The sequence below is a fragment of the Phytophthora infestans genome, genomic scaffold, assembly GCF_000142945.1.
Source record: "Phytophthora infestans T30-4 supercont1.1 genomic scaffold, whole genome shotgun sequence".
Lineage (NCBI taxonomy): Eukaryota > Oomycota > Peronosporomycetes > Peronosporales > Peronosporaceae > Phytophthora > Phytophthora infestans.
Window position 1 is genome coordinate 2,026,000 of NW_003303758.1, and position 22,151 is coordinate 2,048,150.

Consider the following 22,151-nt stretch of genomic DNA (forward strand, 5'->3'; position numbering starts at 1 on the left):
TTTTTTTTCATGTCGACGTTGATTAGTGATGGAGTCTCTCCCTCGCTTCACAAAAATGAAGATCCACCTCCACCTCGATGCACCAGCATCCGTCGACCTAGCAGTGCTCGAGCCAGCTACGTACAGCAAAAACTTCAAACTGCGTTATCCCAAGCGGAGAAGACGGCAGTGGAGTTGACTCATAACGCAGATTTTGACCACTCGTAAGCTCTTGCGTTAACGACAGTCCGCGTAGTGCACTAACGATTTTGTAATGCATCAATAGTGAAGAATCTCGGGTCTCCGGCGGTATTCACGTGGATCGCAGCATCGCTCGGTATCGGAGCGCAGCAGCCGTCGTGTCCTTCACCGATCCAGCCACTGCATTCCCATACACGACGAGTTTCATGCCTGGAGTCCATTTCTACACATTCCTTGCAGCGAAAGAAGCTGCGCCAAGGTCGTCTCGAGGACGCGCCAATCACAATAATTCTTCTAGCATAAATCACGACAACGACGGTAACCCGAGACTCACGGCGCGAAAACAAAATCTGAAGTTGAATGTGCCGGATACGATTTTGTACGGTGAGACGGGGCGTGCTGTTTGGATTTACACTGACAACGAGGGATATGTGCAGCGGTCAACGGAGTTCAGTGACAAGCAGGTGCTCGACAGGTTTGCAGAGTGTTCTCACGTAACAGACGAGAAGAGCTTGGTGGTTTACAAAGAACCGATGACCAAAATGGCCTCGGTGAGTCATCAAAATGGTCATGGCCCGGTAGTCTTCAACTCGCAGGGGAATCAATTACGACTGCTTAATCTCGGAGAAGTGAGGACTCTTTTGAATGGCGTCATGGCTATGCACAAATCGTTTGCTCTTCAACAGTTCATCAAGTGTAATGGATCGAAAGCCTTTATTCAGCGGGCAGTATACGAAGCAGGAAAACCGGCCCATGCGTGGATGATCAGTAACATTGAACCGTTTCGAGACTCTACAACTCCAGCATCGCTATCTCCTGGTACTGCACCGCACGTGTCACCCCGTCCGGGGCTTATCCGATCAAACAGCTCGTCCACAATCAACCCTGGAGGATCTGATAGTACTGGGAATACTGTCCCTCTTGTGAGTCGTCTCTGTACGAGTATTCCAAGCGATCAAGGCTGCACGTTCGTCAAGTTGACAGAACGCGGATGTGCCACAGTCTCGGAACTCAATTTACGTGTACGTATCAGCCCAACCCAAAGATAATTGAGGATGAAAACTAATCTTCATCTTGTGTTTCGTTCACAGATAGTTCGATTTATTGAGCAGAGATTTCGGATTTCAATCCAAACACTCGTGGCTGATTTTGTCAAAGATACAGCGGGACAGTGGTGGTGTCTTCAGGTGAAGGCTTTCCAAGTACAGAATAAATTTCATCCCGGCCGAGTGTTTTCATTACCGCTTAAGGTTCGAATGGCCTATTTGAATTACCGTGATACGGCGATTCTCGATGAAGACGACGACGAAGAGTTCGACGACGAACGACGTTTAAGAACGAGACGTCGGAGTCATCGACGATCCATCGTCCCATTATCTCAACGTAATATTCACAAACTCATCCAGTGCAAGTGTTGTCTGGCAGCGTATCCGAGCAGTGAGTTGTCGTTCAAGATGACGTTGAAAATGATTAGTGATATGCTGCTGCGGATACGCTCTCGGCTTCCCCCGGAGAAAACGATATCGTTTCTATCCGCGGCATTTGCTCGAGAACTTCCGGAGTCAGCCGTTGCGTACGAATCGTGGAGTGTTTGTAGCTTTTGTTACGCTATCTACGAACGTGACCAGCAATTGCAACGTATCGAGACCAGATTCTCTGCGGCATTAGGACTCCCTAATACGAAGACTATGGACCAAGGACTGAGTCGAATTCAAGACCGAAGCTTCGTGTTGGACCCGACTGTGACGGCCTCCGTCATGCCTTCACAACTGACACTTTGTCGGTTAGTGTTGGTCATCAATGCCATATACGATATCCCACCTGAACTGTATAACGCAGAGCTGGAAAATGCACGGATGGAAGCGGCTGCAGATGAAGTCGCAGCAGCCGAAGGACGGAGAAGATTGCAGCGTACGAATGCATCGCGGTTGTATCTGCGTATTAATGTGTTGGGGTACACTGAGTGTATCCCAATTAACCCCGACGACATCATGGAGGCAAGTGAGAAAGCACCGGTGGGTGCAAGCCGGCGACGAGATAGCATTGCTAGTTCTGTGAGTGATGACGATGAAGATACTCCCGACCCTCAGTCTGCCAGACATCAAGACACACCGAAGCGAGTATCACAATCTCAGAACACTCACATGTCATCAAAGAACGAGGTTAACTACTGGCTCCCGACAAACTTGATACGTACCATCCCGTTCTTCGCTCCACGCACTCCGCTCCAGTCTAAGCTAAAGGAGACAAGTGGTATCAGTCCACTGTTGACGGAAGACAACAGCGTCCGGGTGCAGTTAATCCGCGCAACTGAACCTCCTTTGCAGGACCCGACGGAGTTAGCCGTAAGACGAAGACCCAGGAATCGACGAGCTGCGCTGGTACCTGCAGCAGGGACCATTTCAGATCTGGTATCACAAATGCATGGACCCTCACATTCCGTAGTACTTGGATCCACGAAAATTCGTATGACGCAGTTCCGAAGCTCGTACGTGACGAAGATCGACTACTACGCTTGCATGGCTATCACTGGTGAACTGCTTAATATAAAGGGCAATATTGGCTTAGAACGGGTACGCTACGTGGACTCCAAGCTGCTTACATCCCAACATCGCTTGCGTGTTTACAATGGAGTTTTTATTCCAGATGAAGCATACACAACGGGCGACGCATTATCCTCCGAGTGGATGGACTGCTTTCGTGCTTCAAGTTACGTAAAGCGACCACCAACTACCGCAACAATAGAACCTGAAGTAAACGGCAACAAGACGGTAGCCATTCGGGCAATAGGCAATCAGGGGAATGGCCAGTCGCGTCGTGTTACTCGACCGACTTCATCCAGAGTATCGTTGATGGACGAAGACGAAGAGATGGACATGGAGCTCGAGCAAATGATCGAGCGGGCCAATCTGAAGCAGCAAGAAGCTCATTTCCGACTATTGAATCCAGCGCAGAGCCCCCCAACAACAACGAAGAGGATATGAAAGCGGAATCTGCTGCTGCTATCAAGCAGAAGCTGCTTCGTATCAGCTCTCGGGGTCCTTCAAAGAGTGCTATTCAAATGGCTATGCTGCTTAATAAACCCATTCTATCGCCACGCTCGGAGCTTGCGGACTGTCCTGAGACCAACAACAACGTTCCGACATCTCTACAAGAAAAATCGTCGATAGTGCCGTCTCCTCGGAACCGCAAGTGGATGTGGTCGCTGGTTCTTTCGATCAATCAAGCGCATAATTTGCAGTCGCGAGAGCGTTCGTGCAGTCGATGGGAATGTCACTATACGCTGCTTAATCAACGACGTTCCGCGCTGGAACGGCTGCCAGTAAGCTCAAGAACCCGAGTGGGGGGTCTTTCTACGTCCGTATCAGTGGACGCGATCTCACAGCTAGCTCCGGCTTCTTTAGAAGTGCAATTCAATTGCACGCATAGGTTTTGGCTTGCAGGGACGACGCTCACGGTCCAAAACTATCTGCGGAACAATCCGGAGGTGAGACTTTACTTTCGCAACGACATGTACGCGTCAACACGCTACGAAGCGGAAGGAGAGTTTTACGGCGTCTTAGAACTGTCCAAACTGCTCCAGGATCGAAGCTTCGACACCACAATTGATATCCTATCAGCACACGATGATCCGACCATCACACCAAGAGAAGCTGCTGCCATTTCTAGAATGTCGCCTTACCTGTCACTCTCAGTGCAGCTCTTAAGAGGGCCAAGCGATCCCGACGAAGCCATTACCGACAATAAGTTCGTAGAACTTGCGTGTACAGCCGACGGACTACACGTGCTCCGGAAAGTGTCATAAAACACTTCTTAAACCTCTGAGCCAATATTCTAAAATAATCGTTGGAAGCGATACATCACACCCTGAACAAACCAAACCATGTAAAGTGCACGTAATTGGTTTGGCCGTAAATTACGCAGATTTGTGAACCAAAATTACGAAACGTATTGGTTTTTGGTAAGATATTCCCCGGATCTGAGCCTTGGAATGGGATTTGGAGTTTCAGTCGCTACAGGTTTGGAGTTACAAAGCCTGCACAGAAAGATTGTGCCCCCTCGTCAAAAGCCGCGGCTTTTTAAGATACTTCACAGGATCTGAGCGCTCAGTTCATCTAGCAGCCAGCTAATTACCTCAGACTTCTGTTCACTCCCTTCTGCGCAGGCGTACTGCTTCAGTACGTGTCCGCGCTTTGAAATCAGTGATAGGCCCAATCCTTCACGTTAGTTCCTTGTCAACATCAGCGTTTCACGTGCTTGTTATTCCGCCAACACAAACTCCACCGATTTGACTTGGCTACAGACCTGTACAAAAGACCTGAACTGGCGATTTGTTCATCAGAAGAAATAAAACTGGTCAGTGCTAAAGGTTGTTGCCACTTTGGATACGAACCAGCTCCAACACTTGCAACGCAACGTCCACCTTCCGGGGTTAACAGGGGATGAATTTTGGAGACAGTGATTTGACATCGGCACAGGAAGAGGTGGGAGCCCAGCTACCAGGTCAGAGTACAGCGACATCGAGATCGGGTGTTGGACAGTGAGACGAGGAGAATTTATGGCAGCACCAGACACTTCATCGGCACAAACATCAGTGTTGTGATCCCTGTGCCAGAGCACGTGAGTCAAGCTATCCGAGATTATGTTCCTCTCGCTGGATTCACTGCTGTACCAAAACGCCGGGGGGAGCGCTCAATTATTCTTGACTGGGGTGCTCGCATTTCCGCAACAATTGATGGTAAGGAGTACGTAGGTTGGATTTGCCAAGGAAATCATGAATGCCGTCGTAAGAACAAGATTATTCAGCTATATGGTAACACATCGAAAGCCACAAAACACCTCGACGATGAGCATTTGCTAACCGCAGCGAAAGTGACAGCAGAGAACGGCAGAAAACGAAGTCGGGCGGAGCAGCTGGAGCGTATCCGGAGCAAGGTTGTGAATGGCGACGACAGCAGAAGAATGACATTACTACTGGAGACGATGCGTGTGGTTAATAACAATCTCCCTTCTCGAATTGCGGAATATGATGAATCTGAGCTACTAGCAGACTTTACCCTAGGAGATGGTTTTCGGGTCACGATCAACAATCACACGGTGACGCGTTCTATTGTCGAGCTGTACTCAAGTGCACGAATCGTTGCTTGTGATGTCATTGATCGCAGCAGAGATCTTGGAGTACCGACGTTTACAGTGGTGTGTGATATGTTGACGTCGAAGACCCAGAAATCCACCAAATACTTGGGCCTCCGTCTCTACTTTACCGACTGTGAACTGAAACTCCAATCGATTCTTTTGGGTACTCGCCATTATGAACCCATGTATGGCGAGAGAAGTGAAGGAAGTCGCGGGCCATTAAAGCGATGGATCCTCGAGCTTTTGAAGGATTTCGGGATGACGCTTAAAGATGTGTATGCTTCAACCACCGACGCTGGCCCAGACATCAAATGGATGATGACGACAGGACTTCATCTTAAATGGGAATGGAGTATGCCGCATCTAACGAGCGCTGCAACAAAGATGGCATTTGGAATCGTGCCGCAGCGATGCAACTCGAAGAACCCCGAAGGAACTGATCTGCTTTCACGCATCGCTCGCACCACGTATGCAATTCGTTCTAATGCAACCATGGGGAGTCTTTTTGCCGAGCTTTGTGAAATGGCGAACACTGGCGCGTCCAAACAATTGCTTGAGCATAAAGATCACCGCTTTATGGGTTTAGAGAAGGTTATTAAACGTTTACTGAGCAAATGGGATCAGCTCGAAGACTGGTTTCAAGAGAGGATTAAAAGAAATTCGTGAACGGAAAGCTGCACCAGAGGGCCTACCTATCGCAGATGACAAGGAAACTCTTTTCCAATTGTATGGACTGCTGAACCCTGTTGCAGCTCTCAATACTAAAAGCCAGAAAGAAGACACAAACCAAGTGAGCGTTCTCCTGTCGGTATTTCGCCTTCGAACGACCATTTTGGACGAAACGCAGCCCATCCAAGACAAGGCACAACCCTCTTCGGAACCTCCGCTGTTCTACGAAGTGCAAAATCTCACTCGACTCGCCAAAACTACGCGTGCCCTGCTAGCACAAGCATTTCACAAGAACTTCTTCATTCGCTATACGGACCCATCGCGTTTTCGGAGTACAGCTTATATACCAGAAATGCAATTGTTGTTGCACCCGTCAACCAAGAACCAAGCCAAAACTCTCGCTAAGATTGTCAAAATTTGCAACGAGCAGTTGATAATTGGTCCAGAACAGCCCCACCTTCGCCTAGACGAACATAGCGTGGCGCGAAATGTAGCGTCTGTGAAGGTAGCTGTGATGAATCGACTACGAGGTCTGATGCTTGAAATTTCAAAAGGAAGTGCTCTTGGCTCGCAGGCATCGACACAATCACAACAGCCGGCCAGTTCACCTAATACGTTTGGTCCTATGCCAGATTTGCCAAGTCTCCAGCAGCAAACGGTGTTTTCGGAAGATCTCATGGAATTTACCGAAGAAACAGCGATGACAGTTGTTCAACGCGATGTGCATGAAGCTCGAGTCGACGAAGAGCTCGACAGGTGGTTAGCAGATCCGAGTAGACTTCAGATCACTAACTTAAAACCCGAGGGTATCCTTTCATACTGGAAGAGGCAGCAAAATGAGAACAACTACCGGATCATGCCTATCGCAGCGAAAATTCTGTATGCGATTCCGTCTTTCGCCGCCCAGATCGAACGAGATTTCGGAATCACTGGAATGCTGGTTACGAGCCACCGAACTAGCATCGCAAAGCACAACATTGATATGTGCTCATTTCGCAACAGGAACCGCAGATTTGTTGACGTAGCAAACTGCAAGAGACTTTCCAACCCCGAAGTGAAGCAAGCTATCCCTGCAAACGCCCTCGTGCCCCTCACCTCTCACGAGTTTGACGCGCCTTTTTCCACGAAGTGGGAGAACTAGATGGCATCTTGCATATTTGATTTCGATTAAGCCGTCAGACTAATGGTTTTTCAAAATACGCGACTGCTTGTTCCTTGAGTCTTGCCTTGCAGTGAAATCCGCATAATTTTCTAGCTAGATGTACTGACCACGTTGCTGTATGACAAATACAAAACCGCTTAGACTAATATTTGATGGTAGTTTGTGCTCGGGGAACACGCTTTCCACGGGTGCCACGCTGGTTGCTGTAGTTGGTAAAAGATGCACAGCGAATTTACCTTTGAATCGGCTCAAATTCATCTTACCAATGTCATGCAATGCGATCTATTCCGATTAGTCTTAGCCTTCGATCACTTACGCTATAGACGCAGCAAAAGTATTCCATTATTCAAAGTGATAAACGAATTTATTCTGTGAAATGGGACTAAGATGATCCCTTGCGATAACTAGTATCAGTTCGCTTTAGTAGCCTCAAGAAATAACAAAACAAGAATTAGCTCGTAGTTGATAAACTTCCACTCCTCAAGTAGATTACGATTTTGCGACAACGTAGCATACCTGAACGTCGTAGTTCTCGTTCTCGTTGCATTATTCGCTGCTCAGCTTGCTTGCTGGTTTTAGCCCGTGCACGAACCAGTTGACCAACGCGTTTGGTACCGTCGTTTTCAGTTCGTGCTGAGCTAGATGCACCGAGTTTTGGATTACGCAAGACTTTTTGGCGACGTGGAAATGACGAAATCTTTGCACCGAGTTTTGGATTACGCAAGACGTTTTGGCGACGTGGAAATGACGAAATCTTGTCTTGGCGCGCTTTCATTCTAGTCACGGCATTACTGTTGCTTTTGGATGAAGGCTGGGCTTTTACAAGTAGCTCATTAATACCACGACTTAAGTGAGCAAGTGCCGTCAAAACTGCAGATTCTTCGGGAGGTGTAGCTACCAAGCTTTCAACTTGATGAACTGCGATAGATTGTACATCGTCGGCAGTATTCGTGAGTGTATTGTTCTCCGTAGATGCGGGGGCTGTTGTGGAGGCTGAAGACGCGGTAGTACCAGCGACGATCACGTCCATATTTGACGAAGTTTGCTGGAAAGGGACTGGAGACGCGGTAGTATCGGCGACGATACCTTCCCGATTTGACGAAGTTTGTTGGATGGGGACTTCACTGAATTCTTGGCATGTACTTAGGGAACTACCTAAACTGTGAAGACGCACCTCCAGATTTGTAAGTTGCGAATCATGTCCCGCCATTTTAATTTTATTCTCCTGCGCAGCATTCTTCAGGTCTCTTAACTCTTGTTCTAGACAGTGTATCTTTGTGGCTGTGGTGTTTTGTGCGGCCTGGAGCTGGTATTGAAGATTCTTTTCTAATGCTGAAGTGCTCGACGTAAATGTAGTCTTGAGCTCATCTTTAGCACCCTGATGAGTGTGTTCCAATCGTGCCATTGTATTTACCAAGCGTGTATCAATATCACTTTTGGTGTGCTGTTCAAATGCTTCAATGGTGTCGTCGAGCTTCTTTTGGCGTCGCCTTTCGATGTTATCAGCGTACGACTGCGCCAATTCAGTTGCCCTCGCGGCAACTAATTTTCTTGTCTTGCTCATCAATCCGAGTTTGACACGATCGCAGGTTGTCTTGTCGCTCAATTTCTGCGGCCTGTTTTGCTGCATCGAGCTTGGCATTGAAACGTTTCTCAATCCAGGCCGATTGCAGATCTGTAGCTGCCTCAAAATCATCTTGGACTTGTTCAAAGCTGACTGCAGCCTCGTTTCACATTCAGATACATACGTAGTGTTGTGTGCATTGTATGATGTCTCCATCGTTGCCAAAGCGCTGTTAAAATGACTCTCCAGCTTATTTGCCATAGTTCTAGCTGTATCAACAGCTGACGCTTGCGCACGCTCATGAACATCGCGTTCCAGGCAACCCAAGCGCCTATCAAGTTCGACAGATTGAAGCTCACCTTGGTTTTTCATTGAAGCGTCGTAATATGCATGAGTGCCATCGAGATACTCGCGAAGATGACAACCAAGATGCTTTTCCGTTTCCGCAGCAGTTTTGATGGCGTGGTCGTGGGCGTACTGAGCTAGTTCTAGTAATTTTTCATCATTTTGGACTTGGGAGCCTTGCAAAATTCTGTCTAGCTCCTGAGCAACGCCTACACCGCTGACAATGACTTCTTCTTGAACCTGACGTCGCTGTATACTGCTTGCACTGACTACGGTCGGGTCTACGATAAATGACTGTTGTTCAGGGGTTATGACACGTGGTCCCTCCGAATGGCGCTCTTGCCCGCTGTCTCCATGAACGACCATTGCTGCAGATGGTTGGAACATCTCGAGCGGTAGTTCTTCAGATGCGAGTACTTAATAGCAACAGAAAGTCTTAGGTTGATCCAATCTGCAAAAGCCGCAGCAAGAGCCCCAGGTTCGAACCAACCCAGAGGCTTGAAGAAACCGGCATGTTGGTTTGGAGTTACAAACTGAAACGGATGTAAACCTTGAAACCGATTCAAACCAGGTTTGCTTGAAATTTTGGTTTGGTTTGGTTCGTTCAGGGTGTGCGATACATGTAAAGGGAACAGTGTTTCACCGTTATATACGAACTCTATGATTTTTCAGGATTGTCCTACTCTACTTATTCACGAGCGCTACTTTGCTGCATGCATATATCAATGAGTCACTGATACTGTCAGTGGCGTAAGGATGCAACGTTGAGCCTCCGGTCAAAAGACCATCGCAGATAAGTAACCTCTGTATTGGTATATGAAAGCTCTGCTATTAATAACTGTGGTCGACTTAAAAAATTATCCCTGGCCTTAAAGCATCTCCTACAGTAGTGCATATAGCTGATTCTTGGTGTGAACAAGCCAGTAAGCTTTGTACAGCTTCGTTATAACACTGTAGTAATTGGCAAGCTTCGTTTATTTCCTCTACACACACTCGAGTGGAGGCCACACTAGGTAACGGTAGCTCAACTTTAGTTTCTTGTTGGCACGAAGTAAACGTATAGCCCGGCTCACAGTGCCCGGATTCGGCATAGTGTATACACATCCACTCCGCATACAAACTCTAGCATACGCATACCAGAGCATAGTTTTATTGCACCTAGATATCCGGCATATTCACACTGCCCGTCACAGCGACTGTGGACCACAGTCGCTGTGACGGGCAGTGTGACCCCCCCCCATAGCTTAAGTTCATTAAGTTCGCACTATGGGCCCATGCTGTCTGTTCATGTCCGCTTTATTGAGCAAAGGGGACATGGGCAGGGATTGCTAGTATAATGATATCTGCTAATACTCTGTAATAATTAATAATATCGTGATTACTATTAATTATTATATTCGACCTATTAAAAAATTACAATAATAGTCACAATGTTGTATTCTTAAGTTCCACAAAATCACTATAATCAAGCGATAATAATAATAGTAGCCCCACCCCGATCTCCAAGAGATGCAGAGGTTTGAGCACCAGTCATCTCTACCAAAATAAAACAAGGCTCCTTGTGTCATTCAAGGTTCAGTCAACCACCTCTCAACCGTTAATGCAGCGGGGCTGCCGTAGCTTTAGCGTCAGAGGAAGACGTTCGACTCAAAGAGTCACTGATACTAAGTTCCTTATCCAAAGGACACTTACAGCCCAAAACCGGGGCTCAAAGTTAACACCTTAACTTTTATGCTTCAAAACCAGAAGTGTTTTATTTACTATTATTGCGGCCAAGCCGCCTAGGGGTAAATGTATCTCTTTAACTATCTAGCATAGTTAAACCTAATCAAATGCATAACGTGTGGCTTTCAGCCAACGTACTGAGAGACCTTGTTAACTCTCCAACTTATGTACTGAGAGTTTGTTAACTCTCCGGGTACTTCGTACCCCTGTGTGTTCCACACCATGTAACCCCGTTACAGTTAAGCTCTGACTTGAGGGCGTTTGTACACGTCGTGGCTCGAGATAATGAAGTGTGCTGCCATTCATTGCTGCTGTCCAGAACTATCAGTAGTGTCGCCGTGTTGTGTCTAGTTTGCTTCATTCAGCGATGTATTGTAATTGTATACGTCGACGCAGTGTAATTGTAGATGATCATTAGTCTCGACGCTGTGTAGATCATTGAAAATATGTTTATGGTTGTCGTTATCAGGAAAAAGTTATTGTTTCAATATCTCGCCAAATCTGGTGTTTAACCAACATACCGTGGAGTTACAAAATATTGTGCGTCTTTGTAGACATTTCGATCTTCACTGTTCGCTCCATCGACGCGATTATACTCGTTGCTTTACGACAATAAGTACTCAAGTCACCTAGTCGCTAGAATCACTCATGTCTAGCAAATAATTTCAATCAACTCACCTTGGTGATGTACAATCAGCTCGCAGTAGCTGGTGCTACAAGCTGGATTAGCTTTATGATCGATATGATTAATGATGCTGCGATCCTTGTACTGATTTCGATGCTTCGGTGTAACTACATGTAATGAACAGCGAAGAAAAAGTAAAGCCACAACGAATGAGCAATAAAGCTGCCAAAATATCTCGTTTCCTTGCCTCACGAACGCGATCAAGTGCTACATCCTCGAGTAAATACTGTAACTTTCCACTTACCAGCGGCCTGACGTACGTCCAAGCCGTATCTTGATCTCAGAGAATCGCGTGAGCTTCGCTCCTCAAGTCCCTGATTAGATAAAGAATGGCCCTTATTAATAGCTGAAATATTAATATTAATAACCACTGTAGGTTCGATGCCGATCCAGATCTCTATTGATAGTTATGAGGTTAAAATTTGTCTTCCAAATATTACTAATCAGATCGACAAAAATGCCATTACTATCAATCCCTGGACATGGGCAGGGGTTAATGGTAACTCCAAAATCGGTGAAGTATATATTGTGAAAATATTACCTGTAGACCAGTTAATATAAAAAATATCACCTAATATTCTCTTCTGAGACAATATGATATTATTAAATATCAACTTAATATTAGTTATTACGATATTATATTTTTGATGATTGCGTAATCGGGCTACATTAACTAATCAGATGTCGTTAACGCTCGACTAGCTGAAATATTACTAATCAACCGTGAGGGAGGGACAATTTTTGTGAGAGTGACGGCAAGGTTGGCGTCGTGTGTTGGCACTGCTGAGCGAATTAATCTAGCGCCACAGGCAGCAGGTTTATTAGACGCACGATGTCGACGAGGAGATCGGTAGAGAACAAGAACAAATGTCTTGATTTCGCTCTTCCAACGTTAAACAGCTGCAAGCGTTTGCAGTTTTCCATCTCGATCGCCTTTGTCTGTGTCACAGTGAAATACTAGAGCAAATACTCGTCAGTCTTAAAGCCTACTGCTTTTCTAGAACCTGATCGAAAAAGTTATTTGGCTCCGCTCGGTTCACAGAGGCAAGCTGGCAAGAAACGTACTTAAGTGGGAAAATATCATAAAATATCATGTAGTATCTAATATTTTTCTGTTCTCCGAGTTAATATAAAAATATTATGTTAGCTTTTGCAAAATTCAGTTACCATTACTATTTAATATCGAAAAATAGGACTATTACTATCATAATTATCATATGATATTTGGTTAGTCACGTTATAACCTAACCCTTGATGATCTGGTTTTCACGATTGCGTGGGTAATATTTCCATCGGCCCACCCACCCACTCTGTCGATCTTGGGGCTTTTCCTCGTGAGCAATGTTTGCTGCTGCTAGTGCTGTATTGAAATCGCGCTAGACGGCGATGTGAGTATTGATTACAGCAGTTCATGTACTCGGGTTAGCATATTGCGTCACGACGACGAATAGTGTACAGAAGTCCCTCAAAGTAAGCGTAGGGGGGACCGAGAAACGATCTTAGAGGGTGATAAAACAAATGTTTTAAATGTACTGATATTTAGTTAAGAAGCGAGGCGATCTTGCTCCTGTCCGACAGAATGCCCAGCAGTTCTGAATGGTTATGGGCGAGATCTCGTCGTACTCCAACAAAGAGCGGTGTAGACATCAACTTTCTCTTGGTCCCGCCCTTCTTCAAAGCGGTCGACACAATCTAATCCCTGTACTTACTCTTTAAGGCTCGAATAATGCCTTGATCCAACGGCTGCAAACACGAAGTCGTATTCTTGGGCAAAAACTCCAGACGTTCATTGCTCAATGCAATGGCGGTCGTGCATGTGAACTCACGTTGTCGACGAGCAGCAAAATGCTGCGACCTTCCTTCCACATCTGCAGGTTAACCGAGTGTAGCCACGTCTGAAAAATTACCGTATTCATCCAGCCTTTTTTTACTGTTAGCGTATAGCACGCCAAGTTCCTTCCACACATCGCGCCCTACAAAGGCTCGAGGAACCTTTGCTGAGCCAATGTAAAGCGGTGGGAGCTTACCACTGCCATCAGCATTACCAGCTAGAGCCAGTGTCAGCCGATGTTTGGGGTCTTTGCGTCCTGAGATCACCTTCCTCTGCGTGAGAGTATACTTAACCTCGCTCCGAAAGAAGAACGAGGTCTCATTCATGTTGTAGATCTCGGACCGGGCGTACGAGTCCGTCAGCTTTCGTAGTTTCACACGTCCGGCTTCAGCTGCCTCTTGGTCAACTGACGCAGCTTCGCCGTGCTTCCGCTTCTTGGAGATTCGGTGACGCTCTTGCAATCTATACAGCCATCTCTTAGAGAGCTTCAACGTGGTGTTCTCGCCATACGCGTTCACGCGAAGAGCGTTGGCCTTTACCACCTTGCCTGTGATAGCCTCCACCTTGTCGTCCATGGCCTTAAAGACCTTCATAATGCGAGCGTCCGTCTCCTGGATTTGGGGGCTGACGGGTGGCTGACGAGCTGCTTGCGCTCTAGCTGACAGGGCTCCATAGCGGCCCACTTAGACTCCCCAGCGATAACATTGCGAGCGGCATCGCGTGAAAGAGATTTTACCAGCTTGAACGCACGTGTTGCCCACGCTGCGAGCTGTGTGTAGGACAGTTTGCCTTTGGCGCATATCCTTCGCATACTTGCACATGCCGATCTTCTGCTCCATATTAAGGCGGATCCGGCGCGACATGGGGCTGGCGGTCATGGTCGCTTGGAAGAGTGATAGTGTGCATGGAGGGAGGCGTACGTAGCGAAAGCATGAGTTACCTCGTACATTTAATCTCCATTCTCAGTCTTTCAATGGTTTACTTAGCGAAGAGGCGGGACCGGTCTGGAAATGATGGCCGCCGATCCTGCAGTTCATCCAAAATCAGTGCATTTTGGGATTGGCCAGTTGAGCCGGTACGTACCGTAGCAGATATGGCGGGGTATCACGTAAGTAGGTGACGCTTACTTTGAGGGACTTCTGTAACGCAATTCAGAATCATGAGGATAGTGCGTCTCACTATCCTGGTAAACTATACCTGATGTACGTAAGATCTCTCTAAGGTGATTGTCTAGCACTAACAATTTAATTCACTTTTCTTTTTCTCCCTTCCCTCACAAGTCTACTGCCCCCATCCGCTCATCGTAACAGCCCTCATTAGAGCATACCTTGCTCTCAAGGTCAGCTGTGTACTCAATCATAAGCTCATTTAAACGCGACCGTTTCGACATGTAAATTGAAACAACAAGCATGAGATATTTGCTACTGCGGATTTTTTTTTCTTAAATTAACCCACAGGAAGCCCGACTCTGCACCCACTGACGTGACTTTTAAAAAAAAGTCTATTTCTTTCCGTAAAGAATCGGGGCTATACATGTAATAGCATGTTTAAAAGCTGCTATTGAACGTAATCCAGAGCTTCTCCGTGAAACACGGCTTTGTATTCAGTACAGTACTGAAGTAAGTTACAATGCTACGATCACGCGTCCCTGGATTACGCTACCCGGTATGCGAAATACGCATTGCGAATTTCGCAGATGGGTTGACCAGCTGCAATGCATTCTTATCCCTCGCTGAACTTGCAGGTGCATGTACCTGTATTCGTACTACAATACATGTGGCATGTTTCGTAGAGACGTCACTTTGTTTGTCGAAACGCAGGATTGTGACATGGCACCTAAATCCTTCACTAAAATTATTGCTGCTACTGTACCACGAAGAGTTCCACCGGTAGTAGTACCACTGGTACCAGTATTAATGTGGGGACTCTGGCCTGAGAGTGGTAAACAGTTAAAATAGAGTACATGTAAAGTAGTGAGCCGCATGCGATACCGTTTGCGGTTCTTTGCTCTATTTGGCATCGGCTTACCCGTACTACATCGGTACATGTGCATATAATGGACACTTGCAACTACAAGTGTATAAGCTTTTGCAAGTAAAGTACTGTAACAAGCAACACGACGTGAAGTTCATGTCCTGATCACTGAAACTATATCATGGACCATGATAATAGGTTCATAGGCATTGATACGTTAAATATCATCTCGAAAATCAAATCCATGTCCTCTAGTATTCATGGGCAAGGAATCCTTCATTTGAACGAAGCAGCGATCCCATCGTAGGCAAAGATTCGTTTCCAAGGACCTACCAAGGATGGGATCGCTTCTTCGCTCAAATGAAGGTACCATACTGTATCTGTCCATCATGCATTTACATGTATCCAATGTAATGTAATTCCGAGCAAGAATAACAAGCTGCAGCTCGAGTCATTTCTCAATTCACCTCGTCGGGATCATTTCAAGAAAAATATGCGCCTCGCCATGATCCTTCTTTCGATTCCACTATTTGTCTCTGGAAACGTGCTACATGTACCGACACAAGTGACGAAATCACACGCGGTCTCGCCAGATGCGCAGTTTGTCGTCGCCATGGGCAGAAGATCTTTGCGAACGAGTGGCGAAGCTAATGAAGAGAGAACCAGACTGAACACGCTGCTTCTCCTCGACGACGTCACTGAAGCAGAAATGTCATCAATAAAGAAACTAGCTTTGACGTTTGCGAAATTGGAAAATAGGAACGACGGAGCAGCTGACCTATTCAACATGCTACGTCGCCAAGGACATACGAAGGAAAGTGCAAGAAACGCCGGCAACCTATACACCAAATACCTTCAAAACCCTTCAGCATTTCATACTTAGTCATCGGGTGTATTACTAGTACTAGCAGTATATCGGTTCTATCAGATAAAGAGAAGTCCTGTTGAACGCAGATCGCTGTGTAAATGGTAATTGAGACAGGCTTTTTGGCACTTTCGAGGAATTTTATAATCCAGTTCTAGTGTACATGTACTGTAAAGGAGGTGACTATTATAGTACTGTTTCCAGTAGATTTGAGACAACGTCAAACAAAATGATACTTACGAACCATTTAGAGTTATCGAGATAATCGAGCTTAAAGTTGGCCATTTGATTTTTGCACCTAACCGAAACGGTGACATCTATTGTAAACTTCCATCGAAAACACTGTAAAACTACCCTTATTCAATTGCTTTTAACAAGAGCTTTTATATAGCTCTAAAATTGAAAAAATATTGAGCTCACAACACTCCTAAATGTATCGTCTTTTCGAGGGCCCAAAAATGAAGATCATATTTTTGAGCGACCACAACCTCTTCAGTTTTAAGCATTCTGCAGCTTTTAAGAGCTCAAAAGATAGAGGAGACGCCCCGCTTTCGCTTAGAGTGCTTAAATCGCGATTCGTACTAAGGTTCATAAGTATTATTTTGTTTTGGGTTGTCTCATTTTAAGCTCGTGTTTTAATTTTTACGAACTTAAGCTCGCAGGTAGTCTTTCGCGCCGTCTTCCTCTTGTTGGTTGGTAAAGCCACACGAAGTCGATGGTCTCTATCAATAACTCAAAGTCAGCTTTAAGCTTCCACGGAAGGTTTTTGGCGGGCTCCGAGGTTAATTCACGACAACCAACCCATTGCATCAGATAGAACTTTAAATTATGAGCCCAGCGCTTGGCGTAGAGGCGTTCTACATCGTAGAGCTCTTCACTCCTTCCGCGATGAGCTCGACTACTGTCAAACAGACCAGACCCCTTCTGGCCGATTGCCGTTGCTGTCCAAGCCTCTACGCTACTGGGAGGGCGCGCAGGTAGTTTTTTTTAATCTTGAGATTGTAGAAGGATCCATTCGCCTGTAGTGTGAAATGGTCAGGCAAGCCTTGAATTAAAGAAGCATGTTCGAGGCAAGTTGCTTCGATGGTCATTAAAGTTGGCAGAGTATCGGTATACTATAGCTTATATCGAGGGAGAACAAAACGTATGGGTCGATCTGGAGTCTCGTTGGGGTGGCGCACAGCAGACAAGAATTAACCGTTTCAAGAGAGTGAATTGCATGCAGGAAAAAGAACAGAACGCCCAATTCTGAGACCACTTGACAAGAACTCGTTTGTGTGGCCTACACTCCGGGAGATCGCCAACACTCAGAAAGCACACGCTGATAGTAGACCAAGAGCGTGTACATCGAATGAGGATGATGTATACAGATTGACAGGGGAAAATATAAATACCGGAGGCAGCAAGCAGCCTCATACAGTGACTTTTCATCGTCTCACACTGCGGTGCGCAGGGTCATCGTGAAGAGGCTGTCATGCTCAGCCACATAAAGAGAATCTTCATTTTCAACAATATGACGGAGCGAGGACGGTGGTTTTTGAGAAGCTGTTTACTTTGTCATCATGCGAAAGGGGGAGGAGTAATCCCACGTCCTGAGGACCTTTATTTCGCTCAGATGTCCGTAATGGAGCCATCAATTGGGATTTTCTTTTCCTGGGTGAGCGTTTGGGTACGAGTAAGTACCTTTTGATTATCAAGGACAATTTTAATCACTTTTGCAAGTTGATACCTTGTGACGCACCAACTAGTGCAGTGGCGGAGGCAATGCTATGGTGACATAGTAGATATGGAGTACCGACTACATGGATAAGCGATAATGCTTCCCATTTCAAAAGCCAAGTGCTGACCCAGCTGAGCAAGTCTATGAAAGCTAAACAGGATTTTGCTGTGGCGTATAGCCCATGGTTGAACGGTTCCGTCGAGCGAGTGAACAGAGATGTACTGCAGGTATTGCGAGCAATGATACTCGACTACGCTATTGCATATCAAGACTGGGTGCATTTGATTCCGCTTGTACAAGCCAACCTTAACCACTCACCAGTGCAGTTGCTAGCCGGTAGGGCTCCGATCGAAATCTTTACGGGGCTACCATGTCCGAGTACGATCTCGACGCTGTTCGTCCCTGGTTATGCACCGATCAGTGTGGATACGTCAAGACAACATATAGCCGAGTCGCTGACAGCACTGCGGACCGGTATAAAAGAATTGCATCAAGAGGTATTCGATCAACGTGAAAAAAGGGCACTGCTGAACAAGAAACGTGCGGCGGGTTATCAAATGGTAAATTTCTCAGTGGGAGACTACGTTTTGAAATCCAGAGTGGATGAAAAGACTCACAACAAATTGTTGGTGACATGGGTAGGATCATACGTGGTTACCCAGTGTAACCCTCATTCGTTCACCGTGAAGCATCTCATCACGGGGAAAGAGAGCAATGTACATGCCTCCCGGCTGAAGTTTTTGCTGAGAGCGATTTAGAAGTGACCGAGGAGTTACGAGAGCATATCGCGCACAGGGTATAGTGCGAAATGTTCAGGACATTCTAAAGCATCGTTGGAGCGCGGACATGCGTGACTATGCGCTACTAATCAGTTGGGATGGATTGGAGGCTATAGAGGACTCTTGGGAGCCTTTAAGAGCCATGGACAGTGATGTTAGAGTGCTCGTGAGTAGCTACATCAAGAGAGCTAAGGACAAGATACTCTCGGCTTTCCACAGCTCTATGAAAGAGTGACTCAGAGTGCAGTGCACTGGTCAGTGGAAGAGCATATCGACTAGAACGGCACTCTGTGCGCTAGAGTTATTACTACCGAGCTAGAGCCACCCACGAAGGCTAGGGTCAGTGAGTTACATAGTTACACAAACTTCATGTAAATGTAACAAGATACGGTGTATCTAACAACGTATCCATTGCGATACACTTGTGTAACCAGGGTACACGGTTAGAGTAACCCGCGAGGTTACTGGGTTCAACGTACCCTGTCGTAACCAAGTTACGGTAACTATGGTTACGGTTTTTCCCAAAAAGCTTTCGAGTGTGTTCAAGGCTTGGGAGGGAATTGAAGTGTGAAATGGCTAGGCAAGCCTTGTACACACGCAATAGACTCTTGCATGCGTGCATCAGTCCATATGGTACTTGTAACCCACTAGAGTGTTCAACGTGAAGCTAGGCAACTGAAATCCTATAGTACTGGATAGGAAGAACAGATAGGCACGAAAAAGCAGAGCCCATGCGCTTGCTTTCCGCAGAATTAAATTTACTCGGCGACAAACAGTTTAGGAAGTGCCAGCTTCCCTATTCAAGTGTTTGAGTTATTTTCTTAGCGAAACGCGTTACAAAGTCGACTTTAGTGAGGAACGTTTCACTGGAGAAATGGAGAACAGATCTCGCAAGGAGAACAGTACTGGGCAGGACCGAGAGCAGGGTGGGGGACTACCAATTTTCACACCTGTGCTACCCCCGGACATAACATTAACCTCACACACCGCTCTGGTTCAATGGCGCGCAGAGAGAAAGGTCTACGAGGACGTCATGAGAGCTAATTGTCTGACCAGTGGAGAGGACTACGACACTGTCACTAGGTCAGTGAAGGACACGTTTGACAGGAAGCTACTTGAGACTTGGTGTCGTCTCAGGTGGCAAATCGAAGTTGAAGATGTCGATGACGCAAGGTTACGCGTTGAAATCCACAGCATTATCAGCTCGGTAAAGAACCACACGCACCCAGACATTCAAGCTCTTTTTAAGAAGGAACTTCGTTTAGACCTGAAGGAGAGTGATGTGAACGAGCGAGTATTACAATATTTCATGTCCTGTGATCGAATCATTGAAGAGCACGGGCTACAATCCTGCTTTGACTCGGAAACGGGAGTAAAGGAGAAGTGCATTCTGCTGGTCGACTCAATCTCACCTGATGCGTTGAAGGAGGAGATAAGAAATGCATTGCAGTACCAACCACCGGAAGCCAAGACCAAAGAATGCGAGTTGCACAATGTGATTTTGGCCAAGGCTTTGGAGCAAGACAGAGAATTTCGAAGGTCCAAACGACAGCAAACCTCCGATGACACACAAAGCCCGAGACAGACCCACCACAATAAACAAAAGCGCCGTGTCGAAACAGAACGACATGGTGACTGGAAAAACAAGAGCGATAGACGCAAATCAGACTCGCAATTTGAGAAAAAAAGCAGCCAACTCAGAATGCAAGACCAAAATCGACTGCATCCGTGCCTGATAAGGGGTGTTTGAAGTGCGGAGGATCTCATTGGGTATCTAAGTGTCGAATTGCGACCGATGCAGAAAAAAGGGACCTACCCAAGGAATATCATAAGAGCAAAGGAAAATAGAACGGGGCAAGCATGAAGCGCCTGCGTGAGATCAACTGAAATACGGCAGGCACTATTCTTGGAAATGGTGTCCTACGAATGGCTTACTGCGCTGACACTAGGTCAACTCGGTGTTTGATCAGTTTAAGGGCCGTGGAAAAGCTGAGCGCAGCGAAAGGCAACGAAGTGCCGATAAAGAAACTGAGGACACCTATTAAGGGCCGTGCGATTGGGGGACATTGGGTCAAGGCTGACAAAGCTGTAGATCTGGCTATTCAACTTGGAACGGACGCGGGTGTTGTGGAGCCTCCGAAAACTATTGAATGTCTAATCATTGAGGATGATGACGAAGAATTTATTGTAGGCAAAGATCTACTTCAGTCGTTGGGAATTGACGTTGATGGGCTACTTGAGCAGCTGGCACAGCCACAAGTAGATGAGGTATGTGATCCGTACGAGAATGTCGAGGACAAACGCACCGAGCACCTAGATCTGTCGGGTATTTTGAAGCAACTGGGAACATTGGTCGATGACGCGATTCAGGCAGGGTTTCCAGTAGAGTTTCGACGGGAAATGAAAGAATTAGTGCGAAAAGATGACATTGGCGGATTGATCTTCGAAATGACCCTCCTGCACGAGTACCTGCATACGAGCTCCGATTGAAAGAAGGAGCACGACCGTACAGATGCAAAGCAAGAAAGTATTCACCAGCTCAAAGCAAATTCATGCGTAAATTTAACAGCAAGTTTTTGAACTTGGGTGGGTGTATCGGAACCAGAGCAGTCGATGGGCGTGTTCTGCGCTACCAGTGCGGAAGCCAGGCACAGATGAGTTCCGACAGGCCAATGACTACAAGCCAGTGAATGCTATTCAGAGCCGATAGCGGGAGTCATGCCAAATCTCGACGCCAAGCTGCATAACGCTCGACGCAAGAAACATTATGGGCTTTTTGATTTTATCAAGGGTTTTTGGCAGCTGCCACTTGCGAAAGAGAGCCAAGAGATTTTATTTTACGCAACTGATTAAGTAATTTTCACTCCGACTAGAGTGCCACAAGGTAGTTGTGATGCAGCCCTTCATTTTCAAGCCACAATGGAGGGTTGTTTTGCTGATTTACTTTACGAATCATTGTTGATATAAATTGGTGACCTGCTTTTGTATGCGGACACTATTGAAGAGTATCTGAAGGCAATAAAGATGTTGTTTGATAAGATGGCTTACTATGGATTGAAATTCAGCGTGACTAAGACAGGTTTGTATGATAAATCGGTGACATGGTGTGGCAAGGTTATTTCTGAGGAAGGTATCTCGCATGACCCGAAACGAGTAGAAGCATTGTCAATTTTGCCTCCTCCAACGACGGCAGGGGAATTACAACAGTTTATATGTGCTTCAAAGTGGATTAGGGATAGTCTAGTCAGCTACGTTCGAGCTATCCATCCGTTACAGCAACGTTTAGATCAAGCGCTAGAGGGAAAGCGAAAAAGAAAGAGAGTAGCAGCGGGAATTTCACTCCGGTTAAGCAGCTCAGAGCTCGACACTTTTAACCAAGTCAAACAGCTTTTGGCCAGCACAGCAATGCTGGCCCACCCGAAGGATGAAGCGACGTTCGCTTTATTTTGTGATGCATCCGACGGGGGTTGGTCAGCCATTCTGACGCAAGTGGAGAATTGGGATGCCGAAAAACGT

The 22,151-nt window shown here is 46.3% G+C and overlaps 3 protein-coding genes across 3 annotated transcripts; all 3 read left to right on the forward strand.

Annotated features, from left to right (window-relative positions):
- Positions 1 to 9: 9 nt before the first annotated feature.
- Positions 10 to 3,985, forward strand: PITG_00363 (uncharacterized protein; the record flags this gene model as incomplete). Its single annotated transcript, XM_002908925.1, has 5 exons — positions 10 to 203; positions 266 to 1,202; positions 1,272 to 2,933; positions 2,979 to 3,023; positions 3,137 to 3,985. 5 exons carry the CDS (start codon positions 10 to 12, stop codon positions 3,983 to 3,985), a joined length of 3,687 nt encoding a protein of 1,228 aa, XP_002908971.1.
- A 1,157-nt stretch (positions 3,986 to 5,142) lies between these two features.
- PITG_00364 (uncharacterized protein) lies at positions 5,143 to 6,825 on the forward strand (the record flags this gene model as incomplete). The annotated part of the gene is made up of 6 exons (XM_002908926.1): positions 5,143 to 5,524; positions 5,621 to 5,917; positions 5,991 to 6,394; positions 6,437 to 6,496; positions 6,635 to 6,758; positions 6,818 to 6,825. 6 exons carry the CDS (start codon positions 5,143 to 5,145, stop codon positions 6,823 to 6,825), a joined length of 1,275 nt encoding a protein of 424 aa, XP_002908972.1.
- Positions 6,826 to 15,764: 8,939 nt separating this feature from the next.
- On the forward strand, positions 15,765 to 16,154 carry PITG_00366 (secreted RxLR effector peptide protein, putative; the record flags this gene model as incomplete). The annotated part of the gene is made up of 1 exon (XM_002908927.1): positions 15,765 to 16,154. The coding sequence occupies one exon, from the start codon at positions 15,765 to 15,767 to the stop codon at positions 16,152 to 16,154; it is 390 nt and encodes a 129-aa protein (XP_002908973.1).
- Positions 16,155 to 22,151: the final 5,997 nt, after the last annotated feature.